Source organism: Oryx dammah, unplaced genomic scaffold (assembly GCF_014754425.2).
Source record: "Oryx dammah isolate SB20612 unplaced genomic scaffold, SCBI_Odam_1.1 HiC_scaffold_25, whole genome shotgun sequence".
Classification (NCBI taxonomy): Eukaryota; Metazoa; Chordata; class Mammalia; order Artiodactyla; family Bovidae; genus Oryx; species Oryx dammah.
The window spans coordinates 12929417-12947381 of NW_024070209.1; the positions used below are offsets into that span (position 1 = coordinate 12929417).

The following is a 17965-nucleotide window of genomic DNA, read 5'->3' on the forward strand; positions in this document are numbered from 1 at the left end:
TGCCCAGCCCAGAGACAACTGGCCCCTAGTCCCACCAGTCATCTGAACAACACGTGCCTCTGGTGGCTGGGAGGACCAAGCTAGGGGGCTGCCAAGCAGCCTGGTTCCCAACCACACCTTTTTCACTAATTGCCTCATTCATTCATTGGTTTGTTTCACAAACCTAACAGGCACAGAATGAAGCATAGTAAGACAGGGTCCCGCCGACAACTAAGGCCGACAACTCCTAATCCAAGGGTAGGGTCACAGGTCTCCAGGTGTGAGGATCATGCTTGTGTCTGCAGACAGCTCATAAAGTCAAGGGCAGAATCATCAGTGAAGGCACCCAAGACAAAGCCTCTATTTAGTCCTCACCACTCTTCTGCCAAAACACAAGTGTTCTGGTGTGTTTTCCCTAAGCCCAAGGAACAGGAGCTGGGGAAGCCCCAAAACACAGATGAACGCTTCCAGTTCTGCGGTCTGAGCAGCCCAGCCCAGCTCCCTCACCTGTGGAAGTACAGGGCAGGCCCTCCCAGCTCAGGACCCCCTCCTCGTGGAGCATCTGAGGCCATTACCTGCGGCCGGCCCAGCCCCTCCCTCTGCCTCTCAGCACATCTCCCACGCCCACGGCTTGGCTGCCTGACTCCAGCCAGTGCCAGGCAGGAGGGGAAACCAAGAACTGCTGGGAAATCCTCATCATCTATGTTCCAAAGACAAAAAGAAACGAACTTTGGATTTCGTAGCCGTGGAAAAAACTGCCTGAGTGCTATTTATGTAGCATGATTTTCATATGTACAAAGTTACAAAAGAATTTGTGTAGGTTTCATGGGGCTCATGTGCCTGCTACCTTTCAAAAGGACTGAGGCTTCTCAGGAAATCACTCCTCATTAAAAAAAAAAAAAAATTTTTACTAAATGCTTTGGAGCATAGGGTCCAAGGAATACTTAAGTATGCCCAGGCAAACCTGCAGGCAAAAGTGCTTAAGAGGCTAGCGTTTGGTCCTGTCCTGGCTGGAAATAACAACAAAAACACGAAGACAAAAACTCCTGGTTGGATTAAATAAGCTGGTAAACCGTGAGGCTGGAGAATATAGAGAAAGAATCCATTTTTATAGTTTGGTTTAGTTTGAGCTTTGAGAGTAGTGGGAAAAGCAAGGGCCACGCATCACCCAGATATTCTGGAACATCCTAGGGTGGAGAAAAACAAAAAGATCTCAAAGTTGGAGTGACATTCAGAGGTGGCCTCAGGACAAGTGGGAGAAGCTTGGCAGGGAGGCAGGCAAGGGCTAACCTTCCAGGCCTAGAGAGAGCCTGAGAACGGCTCCAGTTTGAGCAATAAGTCTAACTGTTTTATTGCTACAGAGATCAAGCTATTTAACTGTATTTAAAACTGGTTAGCTGGTGACAAGAAGATTCTCATTTACGTCCAAAACAAACTGTGGGAGCCAGTGGTCCATGAACCACAATGGGTTGCCCATGGCTTGAGCGCCATCTAGTGACCAAATAAATATCTTTCTCATGTTCCCATTCAAATACTCATGATGACCCTGGAAAAGAGCAAAGTCAACACCACCACCAAGACACGAAGACTGAAGGGGGCACAGGCACCTAAACTCTCCCTCAGGTGGCTGACAGCAGGCAGAGCGGTAGCCTCGTTGAACAGTGGCTGCTGGAAACCAGTCAGAAAGGCGCTTTGTGCCTCTACCAACATGTGCCCTTGGACTCAGAGACAGGGACAGCACTAGCCAGCAAACTGGAGAAGAGATTCCTTCCATGCAGGAGCTCTGATCCATGAGGAGCCTAGGACAGTGTCTCTCCCACCCACCTACATGATACACTGCCCTCACTTCCCATGTTTCTACCTCTGCATCCAACTATCAGAACAGTAGTTACAGGAGGACCACATTCTGGGACCAGCAGTTCCCACAGTCAGGATGGGGAGGATCTGGGGCAGGAGAAACCCTTATAGCAGGGGCTTCTGGGAAGGAGTTTTGGTATATTCCAACAATTACAAGTATCAGTGGTGAAATGAGCATGGCAGCTAGATGTTAACTCATCGGGAGGGAAACTGGAAGTTCATTGTAGAATTTTTTACTTGTATATATATATATTTTTTAATGTTTCAGAGAATCCAGAGGAGACTGGTCAACTTCAAAAGTGTTAGGTGGAATCTGCCAGAAACTAGGCATGCTAACCTGATCTCCAGATAAAGATCTGAGAAGATGATGGACGGAGACCCACACATCCTGTCTGTGGAAAGACACCAACACTGGCCCGATCTTGCGAGAGTGCGTGAGAGTGAATAGAAGGGGAGGGGAAAAATAGAGGGCCAACCAGGATAGGGAAATAGGGAGGAAACAACATCTGTAAAATTCAGGAGGGTGTTCGCCTTGAACTCTCAAGAAATGATTTGGAATCCTCAGTAGAGTGCAGGAAGACATAGCTTTTGTGGAACAAAACAAAACAAAACGAGGGAGAGAACAAAGAGGAAAAGGAAAATATAAAAGGAAAGATGGAGGGAAAGGAAGGCATGACAAGAAACTAAAAATGCAATAGCCAATTTTAAACCACATGGGAAGCAGTAAAAAGCAGAACTGGCACGGGGGGGGACAAGTCAGAATAGGGATGCAGAAAGCCAATAACCATGATTCTAAAGAGCAACATTGCTTTAAGGTTTATGGTGTTCCAGAATGTGGCATTTACAGTCTCACTGGATTTTTGTAAGGACCTTACAAGGTTGGGACTGGTGGGAGGAGACTGGAACGACTCTCTTGGAGCTCCCTGGCTCCAGAGCAGCTCTTATCCCACCCCACACCATGCCTTCAGCTGCTCAGACAACAATATTAGAGTAGAGGAAATCATTCCTCAACTCAGATTTAAGAAGTCACTGTGTCTCAGAAAAAATTCAAGAGTCCTGCTCCTAGACAGATCAAACTAATTTTTTATACTACAAGTAAAAAGAGACATTCCTACAAGCCAGAAAAAAGAAAAACTTTCTACAAAGGAATCAAATCAAACTGCTCTCAGAAAACACATCAAAAGAAGCTCAAAATAGATTAAATATCTAAATGTAAAAAATAAAAGTAAAAAATAGAGATAAATACAACCTTGGGATTTGCTGAAGGTCAAAAGCATGACATAGGTGGCAGAAACCATACTTCCATTACTTAAATAAGAAATACTGAAAATAAATACAAGTTAACTAGAAAGTTGGGCTTCCCTAGTGGCTCAGACAGCAAAGAATCCACCTACAGTCAGGAGACCTGGGTTCGATCCCTGGGTTGGGAAGATCCCCTGGAGGAGGGCATGGCAACCCACTCCAGTATTCTTGCCAGGAGAATCCTCATGGACAGAGGACCCTGGTGGGCTATAGTCCATGGGGTCACAAAGAGTCAGACACGACTGAGCAACTCAGCACACAATTAGAAAGTTAAAAAGGAAACAATGAAATATGTCTAAAGAGAGTTAAAGAAAAGATTTAAAAGATGAGAGAATAAAAAATTAGAAAATATTAGAACTAAAGGGCACACATTCATTCAGATGTGTCCAGCTCTTTGCGACCCCATGAACTATAGCCCGCCAGGCTCCCCATCCATGGAATTTTCCCAGCAAGAATACTGGGGTGGGTTGCCACTTCCCACTCCAGAGGATCTTCCTGACCCAGGCATCAAACCCAAGTCTCTTGTGTCTTCTGCATTGACAGATGGATTCTTTACTATTGCACAGCTGGGAAGCCCGTTAGAACTCATATCTAAATCCAAAAACTTTTCTTTGAAAAGTTCAATACAGTAGGGAGAAAGAAAAACTTCTAACAAGACTAATCAAGAAAAAAGAAAATCCAAACACATATCATTAAAAATAAGAAAGTAGAGAGAATTGTTTAAATCATAAAAGATTGCTCTGCACAATACTATAAAAAAAATTAGAAGACTTCAATGTAATAAATATTTTTCTAGGAAAATGTAGATTATCAAAATTAATTGTAGTAAAGTAACAAACTAAAAATACCAGTGAGCACAGGAGGAACTGAAAAGGTTTTAGAGCCAGTGCAACTCCCACTCAGAAAGGGCACCTAGCCCATATGGTTTTATGGGTGAATTCTTTCAAACCCTCAAAAGACTATATTCTTATGTTATATAAACTGTTCCAGATGTTAGAAAAGACTTTAAATCTTTCCAATTAATTTTACAGAGCCAGCACAGCCCAGATACCAAAACCTAAGAAATAATAAGCAGACATACCAATTAAAGATAATAGAAAATCAAGAAATAGGACCAAGAACACACTTAGGAATTTAGTAGGGGATAAAAGTGGCATTTCAAAATGTAGGGAAAAGATTATTCAATATACAGTGTTGGTATCACCAAAGAACAACTTTTTAAAAAGTAATGTTAAACCCTTGCCTAATTCACTAAGGAAAAGATTAATATATTTGGCTATGTAAAACTTTTAATAGTTAAAAACTATTAAATGATAAATTTGACAAAAATTATTTACAACATAGATGACAGGAGAAAGTTAACCTCCATATACATACAGAACTCTGAAAAAACAATGAGAAAAAGACAAACATACCATCAAAAATATAGACAAAAGCATGAATAGGCAATTTACACCCAAATAAATTTTCAAGTATAGAAATATATATAATTTGTAAAAAATATATAATTTGTAAATGTAAGATGATTATTAAATATTTAAAAATTTACATTGGTCAACTTTACCAGATATCAGTGAAATAAAATTAAGGCAACAATGAAATGCACCCAACAAATTGACAAAGTTCTTTGAAAATATCATTATTATCTTGCTTTGTATTGATAAGGATGCAGCAAAATAAGCTTGAGAGATTAGAGTATAAATGAGTCCAGTCGTTTTGTAGGGCAATTTTTATATACACCAAAAGCTTTAAAATGTTCAAATCTTTTGACACAGCAATTCCACTTCAAGGCATTTATGCAAAAGAAAAATCAGGAATTACATAAAGATTCAGCTACAAAAACACTCAATATCAAGTTAGCTCCTTGTAACATGGAAAAATTAGAAAGCACCTAAATATTCAACCTTTAGTTAATGTGGTCTATGGCACGTTCACCATATTGTAGAAGAATATTTAATAGCATGAATAAACATCTATGTTATATTGCCAAGTGACAAAAACAAATTGTCAAAACAGTTAAAAATTATTCAAAATATTGTTTATCATATACACACATACACACAAACAGGTCCCAGAATACTAATATGTACCTCTTTTCTGGGAGGAGAGGCTGATGGATAATTCTGTGAGTGAATCTGTATATTATTCTTTCAGATTATCTCTTTTAAATTGTACAAAATGATCACGCACTACTTTCCAACAGACCAATGAAAGCCATTTCAAAATAGGAACTGCTAGAAAGCAGTCAGCCAACACAGAACCCGGTGGACGGTGTGGCCACGGCCACCAAGACCATCCGCAGGGATAGATCTCTCTAGACCATCTGATGGTGTACCCACCTTCCACGGTGAGGCCAGTCCTAAACACAAGCCCATCTCTCTCACCAGCCAAAGCCCTTCTTCCTGGGAAGTGGGCAACGAAGACCTTACAGACGTCCCTTTTCTGCAAACTCCCAAAGCTAGAGCTGTAAGACGGTAAGGGTGGGGCAGGGGAGAGCATGGGGGCCAGAGGGCAGCACAGGGGGGCACTCACCTTCTATCTCGCCTCCAGAGGCAGAGATCTTCGACATACTCAGGTAGGTGGTGGCCACAATATCGTTGTGGGTGAGGCGGTCCCTAGAGCAAGGGGTAGAAAGGGCCTGATCAAGGGCGGGATTCACAGGCCACAACCCACCCAGGGAGGAAATGGCCGGAGTTATGCATCGTTCGGGGTCCCAGTCTTCACACTAGGGGTGTTATGGAGGCCTAGTAATGTTTGGCGAAAAGAGACTGGAAAGAAAGTGTTACTCAAGACTCCTCTTGGGGGTACCCAGTCCATCAGCATCCCAGCAGCCAAGCTGGAGGTCTGTGGGCACAGCTGTAGGTTGAAAGGGAGGAGGTCTGAGGCAGGAGCAGTGCAGGGAAGCAGGAGGCCGCCCAGGGAGCCAGACCCCCAGGCCCAGGGAGAGCAAGGCTCTGAGAACCAAGACATACCAGACCAAGGAGAAAAATCAGGCGACCAGAAAGAAACTCTCTCTCCAAGGAAGCCCACAGTCTTAATTAGCTTAGGGTAGCTAATACATAGCTCTTTTTTTGTATCTGATTTTGTATGTGACAAAGCACTTTTAGCTTCCTTGATCGCCAAGGATCCTTACAGTGGCCTTGGGGAATAGGTATTTTTATTATATCTCTACTGCACAGATGGAAGGAAACAGGCTCAGAGCTGCAAAGTCCTCGCCCAAGGTCAGCCTGGGAGGGAGGTGAGGAGCCAGGACAGAAACTCATATCCTGACTCCCGGCCCAGTGCTCTCACCAAGGTCCACACGGCTTCTGGCTCCAAAATGGGACTCATCCTACCTCCCCAAAGAAGGCCTCTTCTCTCCTACCCAGCACAGGGGGCCATGGGGGAAGCTCCAGGACTGAGCGTTCTGTGCAGACCCTCCCTCTGCCCCACACCTGCTCCCCTGACAACCATATATAGTAACAGCCACCTTTTGCTGGGCACCTCCTGAGAGCCAAGCACTGTGCTGAAACTGTCAAGGACTTGGCTCATTTAATCCTGAGGCAGGATTCTGAGACAGGTCTTGCAGTTAGCCCCAGTTTAGATGAAGAAGCTAAGGTAGGCAGGATGACAAAGGTGGGACTTGAGCAAGATATGCCTCATGGGGAAACCAGAGCCATGCCTGCAGAAACCTGCTGCTTCTCTGTGAGGCTAGACCGAGAGTTCTCAATCCAGAGACTTTTGACCCCAGGACATTTGGCCACTGGAAACATTTTTGGTATAGAGGGGAGCCATAGAGAGAGGCCATGATTGTAGCCAAACACCCTACAATGCACAGGACAGTCTCTCACTGCAAAGACGTTTCCAGTCCAAAATTATCACAGTGCTGAGACTGGAGGGGCAGGCTCTATCTCCTTCCAGAAGGTTCCCCATGTGCATCTTCCCTTTTCTTGGAACCCAGCAGCCCTCTCTTCCTGCTGTGCATCCCTTGGCCACAGGTGGCTTCAGGAGATGACATCCACGTGCTTCACAGCGAAAGACCCACCTGAGCATGGTGATATCATTTTTCTTTTAAATCTTACAGCCATGAGACACCAGATCTTTGCTGCTCCCTTCCTTCCTCTCTGTATTTCCCAGGGAGGTGGTTAAGCTTTAAAGTTTTCTATCAGGGCGGGGGCTACGTTAGAAGATCTGTATCACTATTCCTGGTGAGTGATGTTAATAGAAATGGGGAAGTAAAGAGTCCCTTAAACGTTTTACAGTGAGGTTATCAACGCCAGATAATTGACAGTTGACAACACTTCTAAACTGCTTTCACGACCAAACCCTAGAGAAGACCAATAGCTCTTGGAGCAAAATAGGATTTCTGACCTCTGGGCTCACCTGAATCTGATGAGATGGGAAAACAAAACGGGAAGAGAGAGGTTTTGAGTCAGGTTTTTTTGAGGAGGAGGGGGTAGTTTTGGGGGGGTTTGTTTTTTAATGAAAAGAATTTTTTAAGAACTGAATGGAAGATTAAGTTACAGAGAAAAGGCCATATGGACCATATCGTATTTCTAGGATTCAGGTAATAGTACAAATTTATCTGAGTTTTCTGGGAAGAAAGCCCTTTTCTGGATAGGAACTTGCAGCAGCAGAATGATTTCAGGCCAAGAGTTGGGTTTTGGGGCTTGGGGTTGCTTTTGGAAAATACAGCAAGTCTGAAAATAGACTCACAATAAAAATGCCACTTCAACCTAAACCAGAGAGGCAACCACCAGATTCCGTAATGTGTTTGGATTGTACAGTATGTCGGTGCCTCACACGGCTCACACGGACTCGGGCGGGGTCCATGCACAACACAGGGGTCATGGCGCCCGCGTGCATTCGCTCACACTGCCACACACAGACCTGCACCCAGAGCACACTCGTGCATGCACACACAGAGAGGTGAAGGGACAGCTCTGTGGACGCAGAGCTCATCGCCCCAAACCGCCTCCCACAGAGCAGATCGGCGGTTGGGGCCCCGGAGGCCTCTCCCTGCTGGCCCTCCTCACACTCCCTTCCTCTCTAATTCTCACAAGCTGTTCTCTCTCAGGCTGGGGACCTGGCGCGCACTTTAATGGCTCTGTGGCCTGGGGGTTTTCCCCAGTCTCTCATTATCCTCCTGGCTGGGGGTGACATGGGCCGAAAACCAAAGGACAACACGCTGGGAACCGCACAGCCAAGACTTTCTGGGGGCAGAGAAAGGACAGCTCTCTCTCTGGGGGAAGCCTGGTGTAGGGAGAGTGCTGGAAACGGTGCATGCGGACCCCTGCAGCCCTCGGGTGTGAGACAGGGCACCTCAGCACACGGCCCAGAGGTTAAGCACAGGCTTGAGTTCCAGCCTGGCCTCGGCTGCTTCCAGCTGTCCCCGCAGACAGGGCACTCAGTCTATTCAGACACGCTCCCTCATGTGTAAGGTCGGGCTGTACCAAGTCGAGCTGAGCATCAAGAGAGACAGGCAGAGGGTCTGAGCACACAGACACTGGGCAGAGGGTCTGAGCACACAGACACTCACAAGAGTTAGATACCATTTTTCCAGGATGGCCTTGTGGCTACTCCCCTGCTGCCAACGGCAGTGCCATTCCCTGCTTGGGCAACCCAGCCCCCTTCCCCAGCCTGGAGATCTGTTCCTCGCCCTTGGAGTCTCAGTCCACCCTCCTGGAAGCTCTGCTCTTTGCATCCTCCTTGCCTCTGCTTATGATCCTGTCTTCATTAGGATGCCTGCATCTCGAACTTCCCCAAACCCCACTTCCCCAGGAAGGCTCCCTGGGCCCTCCTGGCCCCAGGGATCTCTGGTTCTTGGAGCCGTCCCAGCCCGCTTGTGAGTAAGCTTCCTAACAGCCCACGCCCTCTCCTTCTCCAACCTCCCTGTGAGGCCACCACCTCACCTGAAAGAGACTCCCCTGCTGCATGCGGACTGAACACAAGGAAACCAAGGACCCAGTGGCCTCGACAACAGCCACCTCTAAAGGCCCCCAGACGCAGGACTCACCAGTCTACGACACGAATCCTCATTTTCTCACACATGGACGGAAACTAAGGAGGGAAGCAAGACGTGTTGGGGTGGAGGCCTTCTGAAGAAGTGGAAGTCTGGGAGGCAGGCGGGAGCTGGGAAGGCTGGGAGCCCAGGCCTCCCGGGAGCGGGAGGCTAGGAGCCCTGGCTCGTGGAGGTGAGGCTCACCATGGCGGGCAGTGTGATGCTCTGGTTCCACTGAGGATTGGCCGTCTTCTCCAGGATCTTGCTGCAGAGCTAGAAGACACAGAGGATAGTAGGTGAATGGAGCCTTGAGGGGACTCTGGGTACCCCTGGCGACCACCACACCAACGGGCAGCCATTGTCGGCCATGTTGACCACCCTTCGGGCTGGGCAGAAGGCCCTGGGGGCTATGGAACCTGAGGCAGTGGGCTTAGCACCGGGAATCTTTCCAGAGACAAAGCTCAATGGTAGGCCAGCCCCACTGGGACACGGAGGGAGGGACAGATTGTTTGAAAGCCACAACCCTCTCCCTTATCTCATACCTCCGGCTGGAAGTTCCCTTCTCTTCCCTCCCATTATGGCCACGACCCTGAGTCCAGGAGTCCTCGCATCTGAGGCAATTCCCTTTGCCCGTCAGCGCAGATCACCTGCCGCTTTGGAAGACTGTGAGCGCAGGGAGGGGGTAAGGAAAAGGGAGCTGAGGGGCTGGGCAGGGGGCTATACACCAGTACTCTGAGAGGAAGATGAAAATTCAGCTAAGATACAAGCCTCATAAGCCACAGTTTGCCTCCAGTCAGCCCTGCCCAAAACACTGGGCTTTCCACAACAAGAAACCTAGCAGAGGCGAAAACTGGATCCAAACCAGCAGCTCACGTGTTCTACTCTGCGCTGGGAGTCCCCAGGGAGGCACCGATGCCGCCCAGAGCACCCTGTACCCACGCAGGGCAGTGGGCGAAGGCTCTGCTTCAGATGCTGGAAGCTGTGTGTCCTACACATGGAAATAAGGAGCAGCCTTCCTCAGCACACTGACTGTGGGCCCTGACTGTGCGAAGCATCTACATAATTATTGCATCTAATGAGCAACTGACAAGACTCTCCATCAAATGAGAGTGTGGCTTCCCCAGGGGCCAGGACTGTTTCTTCATCCTTGGTCCACCCAGGATAGGCCCCGTGCCCATCGTCCCCTCCTCCCTGTGAGAAGAGTCCAGGCAAAGTCTGAGGGTAGGGATGGGTGCCAGGATTTGGCCCTTGTGTGAGCAAAGAAAGGAGTAAGGAAAGAAGAGAAACCAACAATTAGATGGAACAAAAGGCAGAGTGGGACTCACAGTTCTCAGGAGTGGGTACACCAAGGGCTGTAAAAGCACACAGAACGAGGTGCCATCTCCCTCATAATTGAAGAAACACAAACAAAACGAATGAGATACCACGTCTCGTCTATCAGAGTCATAAAAGTCTCGAAAGCCTGTCAGCCCTGTCTTGGCAAGGCAGTGGGAAACTGCTCACTCAGATTTTGTTGGTGGGGAGAGAACAACTCAACCTCTCCAAAGGGCAGTTGGCCACTACCTTTCAAAATTACAAATGCAGATGCCCTTTGACCTATCAGTTCTGCCTCTAGACATTATCCTACAGAAATACTTGCACACGTGCAGAATAACATACGCCTGAGATTATTCTCTGCAGCATAACTCCAGTTAGGGAGGACGTGGAACAACCCACATAGCCACCAACAGAGGACAGCGTGGATAAAGAACGGCCCATCCACAGAATGGGGCGCTTTGCCGCTTTACAGAATGAGGACCACTCTACGGTATGAAACAACTTTTGAGGTGTATTATTAAGTGAAAAAAACCAAGGTGCAAAGCAGTAAGTATCATGTGCAACCACGTGCGTTAAAGGCGTAAAGGTAAGAATTTATGGTCAGATATGTGGCATGCACATAATGAAGCCAGAATGATGCAAAAGAAACCAAGAATGATTTCCCGTGCAAGGGAGGAGAGGACTAGAGGACTGCTGGACAGGTACAGGGTGAGAGGCAGAGTTTTCATGAGGGAGGATAAATAAGTGGATATGGTGTACATAATAAATGTATTATCTAATTCAAAACTTAGATGAACAAAAGTTTGAAATAACAAAAGAGAAAAAGAAGAAATGGAAGACTTTTTCATCAGACACAGCATACAGGCCCTGCCAACAGCGTTCCTCAGCTCCCTGGATGAGAGGCACAGGTGGTCCCCACCCTCCTTCCCCGAGCCCTGCCCCCGGGGAGCCACAGGCCTTCTCCCCAGCAAGCACTTCCACCTGTCTGCCCTTGGAGGTTCCCTCTGAGAGAGCCGCCAAGATGCGTGTGCAGGAGCCTGAATAGCAGGGCCCCCGCCACGCCACAGGCCAGCGCGACCTCTGTCCCTAGAAGCACCCAGAACCTTCCACCCCCCACCCTTCTCCCCACACCGAGCTCCCTCCTCCCCCTCCTCCTTCTCCTCCTCTTATCTGTCTTTTTTTTTTCTTTTAACTCTCCTTTCCTTCATGACAGAAGGCCATTTGGCCATCTGTATCAAATACTCAAAAATAAGCATGCCCTCTGACCTGGTTCTAGAAACTTCCCTATGAAAAAGCAGAGTGTGGACAAAGATTCCTATACACTGATGTTCCTCACAGAGTTGTTCATGAAAGAGGAAAATTAAAAAAAAAAAAGAAATCCAAAAATAGTTTAAATGTCATGTTATATTTGTTTAATGAAATATTATAGCAGATAGCAAAAATTTATTTCAAAGACTATTTAATAGCCTAAGGAAATGTTAGACAACAAACGCAGCTTACCAAACCACGTAGATATAGTTGACTTATTCTGGCGGTGGTTACACATTCTGTGAGTGACCAAGAACACCAGCTCGTGAATACCGAAGCACTGCTCCCAAGGGAAACACGGGGTTAGGGGCCTGCAAGCCTCTGTCACAACTTTTTGGTCAACTGACCAGTAACTTTGTTTTATGTGTGTTTCTGTTTCAAGACATCTTTCTCATTATATTAGTATACTGTGGGTTTATTAACACTGAACTCACAGCCAACAGCACTGTAACTCATGCCTGGACAAAACTGACCAAACACGCAGTTTCTCCACAGGGCACCTCACAGGCTCCACACAGAGAAACGCTAGGCAGCATTTCAGCACTACACTTGGGAGCCGCTGTAAACACTTGACATCACCAGCAAAAAAAAAAAAAACACCCCAAAATGCAAAAGCAAAGAATGACACCAAAGAGACCAGGAGAAACACATTACAGGACGAGCGCTGAAACAAGCAAGGAAGCGCAGCGCCCGGCTCAGCTGGCAGCACGCACCTCAGCTCACTCAAACTGTCCCGAGTTTCGCAAATGATGACCAAAGCACTGTAAGGACTGGCTTGGGGATTACAGATAAATTTTAGCAGGTAGGCAAATCTGCAAATACAGACCCTGTGAATAACGAAGACAGACTGTGTGCTGAATCCAGCTGCATTGTGAATTCAATTTTTTTCCAGTGGGGCAGGGTGGTGAGGGGAATGGAGGGGGAGAGGGGTTGGTGTGCCAGATAGAAGGAGTGAGAGCAGCAGGGAATATAGACAAACGTGAATAGTGCTTATCTGCAAGGTGGTGCACAGTACAGAAATATGAGGCATCATTTTTCATTTTCCTTGCTTGTCTCTGATTTTTTCATCTTTTTTTACAATTAACAAGTTTTATTCTTGAAAAAAAATAAAGTTGCTTTAAAGCCTCCCACTCTGCCTTCCAAGTACCTCCCCTGTCTTTTCCCCATACCATGAAGAAGTGTGCTTTGTGCGTGAGAGAATGCACCACACACACACCCTTCTAGCCCCTCAATAGCATGGCCAAACCGGGTATGGTTCGCGGCTTAGATAACAGTGACACCAAGTGTCCATAAGAGGAAATGCAAAGAGGGCCAGGCTAAGGGCGACACAGAGAACAAATCCCCAGGACAATTGAATCGGATGTAATGAGGAAAAGTGACACACCAGGCCAAAGAGAGGGACAGGTAGGATGAAGCAGGAGATGAGGGCAGCAGAAAGAGTAGGGGAGACCATGAAGAGGTGGCTGGGGCAGACAGTAGGGGACACAGAGGCTCAAGGGCCACACCAAGCAGCTTTACATATTCCCTTGCCCGGGTCAGGCCCCCCACCCCAGACTTCGGTACCTTCCTAGAAAAATCCCCAGGGACAGCCAAGGGCATCTCAGAACAGAAGAAGACCTAGGGAGGTGACGGCGCTGCAAGTGCAAGGAGCCGGGTGCAGCTGGGAGCCTCAGGGCGCTGAGACGCAGCTTCAGGGAAAGCCACTGAACTGAAGGCAGGCCAGTCTCGGTTCTAGCCATCATCACAGCACCCCACTATGTTGGGAATGTGGAATAAAAACACATGTCTTGAGACATGACTTTCCCATCTCTCAAGTTGGGAAAACTAATTCTGGTCCTTGGAGTAAGTGTCCAGCCAAACTGCCTGCTTCCTTCCTGCCTTCATTCATCCCATCACAGTCCCTCCTAAGGCCAGGTACAGGGCGTCAGACTCTGGCCCAAAGCCCAAACCAAAACTGCACTTGTGTAAGACCCACAGTGAGCATTTATAGCCAGTGTGAATGAGTTTAAAATTCATGTTACCTCTCCCACAGACATTTCCCATGAGCCCTGCATTAGCCTGGATTGGAGGAGCAGCTCGAAGGCAGGAGGGTTCACATATCCAGCACCATGGTGACTGATTTTAACACACTGAATTAATAAGTATGAAGGAGCATATTAACACTCAAAGGGGAAGAAGGAAGGAGAAGCTCTTCTTTACAAAATAAAAAGGCAAGGAGGTCAGTGGCTACGTGGACCATTAGGTAAGAGGTTATTAAGGAACAGGATATCAGCAGACGGAGACTGTGCCCACAGATTGCCTGCCAAGTACAAAGCAGAGTGTGTGCTTTGACAAGGGAGAGACCTGGAGACACCACCTTAACCAGTGATGGGACCTGCTGACATTTTGTTTCCTGTTGTGACGCAGATACAATGTACGAAACACCACCTAAGATGTGTTCCTGCCAAAATAGTTCATCTGAATTTAATCTGGTCTGAGACCTAACTTTGAAATACAGGGGCCAGAAAAACAAGTTAAACAACACCAGAAGGAAATGGTGGGACAAACCCAGGACATGGACAAATGGCTTGTGCTCTTCAAAAATGCAATGTCGTGGGCTGAGAAAAATGGGAGGGGAGATGGGAGTAAGGTTGTTACAGAAGAGACCAATGCAGAGCAGAAATTCCAGTTGGGTCTTAGATTGGAACAAAATTAAACCAGTTCTGAAAGACATTTGGGGGATAATCAAAGATATTTATATGAGCCAATATCTGAGAAGAGTAGAAAATAACTGCTAATTTCCAAGGTGTGGTAATGTTGTTGTGGTTACAAAAAATTTCCTTTTTCTCAGGAGATGTATGCTGAAGCCTTTAGAGGCAAAGTGTATAACTACATTTCAAATGATTCAGTTCGGGGGCAGGGGGTGGGGGGGTGGGGGGATTATCCATACACATAGAGAGAAAATAAATGCAGCAAAACAGTCACAATTGTCTCATCTAAGTAGAGGCCGTACCAGTGGGTAAATGTTCGTTGAACAGTTCTCCCAAATTTTGTGTGTTTAAATAATTAAAAAATGCTTCAATAAAGCATCTAATATTGATACATAGTAAAATAAAATAAAAAGCTAGACAGACAAGCACTCAACATAAATTTTGTATGATGCTTTACGGGTAATGTTATTTACTTTTTTCTGTAGTTTTCAAAATTCCTTAATAAATATGTGCATCAATAATAAAAGAAGAAAGAAAGAAAACAAAATAGGGGAGGCGGGTGGAGGTGGTATCAGGTAGCAGGCAGAGGAAATAAGCTTATCCAAGGCCTTTCTCCTTTCTGAAATCAACCTGGACCTCAGCTATTGGTCCCCTGACCTCAAGGTCCTTTGTTGGTGGGATGGGCAGGCAGACCCTCCTTCTTTCCAAAATGAACCTAAGAATAGAGTAACTTAAAAGGAAGACTGCAAAGTGCTGTGTATTGAATGGGAGCGCACACCACCTCCTTCGCCACCCTCACTTTTAGCGTTTGTTGCTAAGCTTGTGAAGGCTCCCCTAACTGTCCTACAGCGCCTGCCTGTCTGCCCGCTCCCCGCCTCTGCCTCCAGAGCAAAGCGCAGCTGGCTGCAAGCGCGAACCCTCGCGCTTGGTTCTCAGCCCTTCTGCTCCGCCCGCCCGTTTCCAATGGTGGGATGCGGCAGGGCGCGACCCCACCCTGCCGACTCCTTGGGTCAGAGGCGCCTCAGCGGAGTGGGGTTCCGGGAGCCGGGGCGGAGGCCGAGCCCTCCGGATATGTCATTCTCCCCCATTTCCAGTATTTCCACCACAGTCTTTGCTCTGAGGTTACAGAGTAAGCGCGATCGGGCTGTTTCCCGAGGAACAGATGCTAACGAACAACCTAAAGCAATGGAAAACGGACTTAAAGAGAGCAGCGCCTAAGGCCGCGTAGAGCCGGGAGGGCTGAATTAACACAGCAAGCCTGTGTGGGTGACGGAAACTGGATCTTGAACGATGCAGCACATTTTGTGGGGAGGAAGGCCAAGAAGGAGCCAGGAGTGCACAGGCCCAGGGAAAGGCTAGAGACGTGACCGCAGGGCAGACGAGAAGACACACGGGCACGTGCAGGCTGTGCGGTTTGTACCCAAAGCTGAGCGCGGCGAGCGAGCCAGTGGCGCTGAAACCCGCTCAACTCCGCCCTCCGAGCGGGCTGCAGGGACGCGTCCGCCCAGGAGGGGGCGCGATGCTCCGCATTCGCACAAAGACTGAACAAGCTAATACTGGCCATGGAGGTGAGGCCAGAAAGTTCGGCTGGGTGAGCTCTGGTCAACCAGGTTATGCGGTTTGAACTTCATTTTACAGACAGGGCTGTCTTTTACACTAAATATGCTGGTGGATTTCTACGGCGAGAACCCAGACGAGAGAACGGACGCAAGGCTGTTGTGTGGCCCGGGGGAGAGAAGACAGTGGCTAGGGGGAGAGAAGACAGTGGCTAGGGGCATGGAGAGAAGAAAAGAACTCGGGATTTTTAAAGGCAAAAGCTAGCAGTGGGATCTTGATGTAGAGAGGTCAAAAAAAGAGGGAAGAATCAAGGCAGGCCCGCATTTTCTGCCTTCGATGGTGGTACTGGTAAAGAGAGTAGTTTCTGGCAGTGGGGCAGTGTAGACAGAAAACGACTCCTTTACAGGGCGAGCGGGAGGCGGGTGGGCGGCACATAGAGATGTGCAAAGGCCCAGGGAGTTCCGGGGCTGAAGGGAAGGCTCAGAGTTAAACACAGCTGTGGATTCCTCCGTGAGAGGCGATGGGAGCAGCCGAGGCTGTCAGGGAGAGCCTGGAGGGTGGGCAAAGCCGGCCCTTAAGTGCGACGGAGCAAAGAGTCCCAGGCAGAAGTCAAGAGGGACAGGAGCCACAGCCCCGCTCTGGGCAGGAAGGAAGAGAGGTATGTGATCCCCAGGACCCCCACCAGAGTGGCCTTACTCCCCTCAACTCCTGGCACAACTTTCTAAAAATAATCATTATGGTTTTACTGCATATTTTTTGTTTCCTATCATTGTGCATTCATATCTGGTTTGCTTTACTATTGCTTAATTTCCCCCAAATATTCCTGTCTCTAACCACCATCCCTATGTCCCCTCCATGTCCATCCACACCTGTCTGTCTGTCTCACACACGTGGGCAGACCTGTGTGTGTGCGTGGCAGCCCCAGAGAGCTGGGCCTGCGTGTCTCACCCTGTGTCCCGTGATCAGTGCCCCCACATCCCAGGTACACAGCCTCCGATGGCGGGCCCTGTGCACCCCGAAATCTGTGCTGCACAGCAGGACAGTGCCGAGCGCCCATCCACAGAAACGCCAGCTGCCACCCTCCCGCAAGTCCTCTTGTTTACTTGCTTCTTACCATTTTCCCTGCAAAGCTGACTTCCACAAAGGGATCCACCAAGTTCTTCTTGTTACTGTCAAAGCCAAAGATCTGCCTCACGTTGTCCATCACGGCATCGTCCACTGAGGAGAAAGACATGCTGATCACTGCCTGCTGCTCTCCATCTTCAAAACCCCCATTTCCCACTTGCGTCTCCCGACAGTCTGGGGACTCCCCAAGAGGCCACGGGCCCCTCAGCCCAGGGCTCTGGGGAAGGAGGACCATCTCCAAACAGCAGCTCCTGAAGGCACTGTGCTGCTCCTTCTCCCAGCTTCCAGAGAAAGATTGGACGTTGTTATAATAATACCCCATTGCTGGTGCCTATCTGACATTTTCCCTTATATCCATTAGCTCAGTGATTTTCCTGAGGGTAACCGATAAGTCAGTTCTGTTTTGTTTTGTTTTTTAATTTAATCTATGCTGCTTCAAACCAATGTTTTACTAATTAGCCATATTTTTACGTATATATATATATATATGTATAGATGACAGATGCAGGTGTGTGTGCATGTGTATATATGTATGTTCTATATATATATAGATAGATGACGGATGTGTCTATGCAGGTATGTGTGTATGTATATATATATGTTATATATATATATAGATGACGGATGTGTCTATGCAGGTATGTGTGTATGTATATATATATATATATATGTTCTGTATATATATATAGATGACGGATGTGTATATGCAGGTATGTGTGTGTATATATATATGTTATATATATATATATAGATGACAGATGTGTATATGCAGGTATGTGTATATATGTGTTATACATATATATAGATGACAGATGTGTATATGCAGGCGTGTGTATATATATATGTTATA

At 47.4% G+C, this 17965-nt stretch overlaps 1 protein-coding gene across 23 annotated transcripts in view; it reads right to left on the reverse strand.

Moving 5' to 3' along the window:
* DYSF (dysferlin) overlaps positions 1 to 17965 on the reverse strand; it is a 222141-nt gene that overhangs the window by 132068 nt on the left and 72108 nt on the right. For all 23 annotated transcript variants that reach the window (XM_040223965.1, XM_040223960.1, XM_040223962.1 and 20 more), the window contains 4 exons: positions 17105 to 17208; positions 9323 to 9391; positions 9134 to 9177; positions 5671 to 5753 (listed from right to left, as the gene is read on the reverse strand). In XM_040223965.1, coding sequence (XP_040079899.1) covers positions 5671 to 5753; positions 9134 to 9177; positions 9323 to 9391; positions 17105 to 17208 — 300 coding nt within the window. The remainder of the gene's footprint in view (positions 1 to 5670; positions 5754 to 9133; positions 9178 to 9322; positions 9392 to 17104; positions 17209 to 17965) is intronic.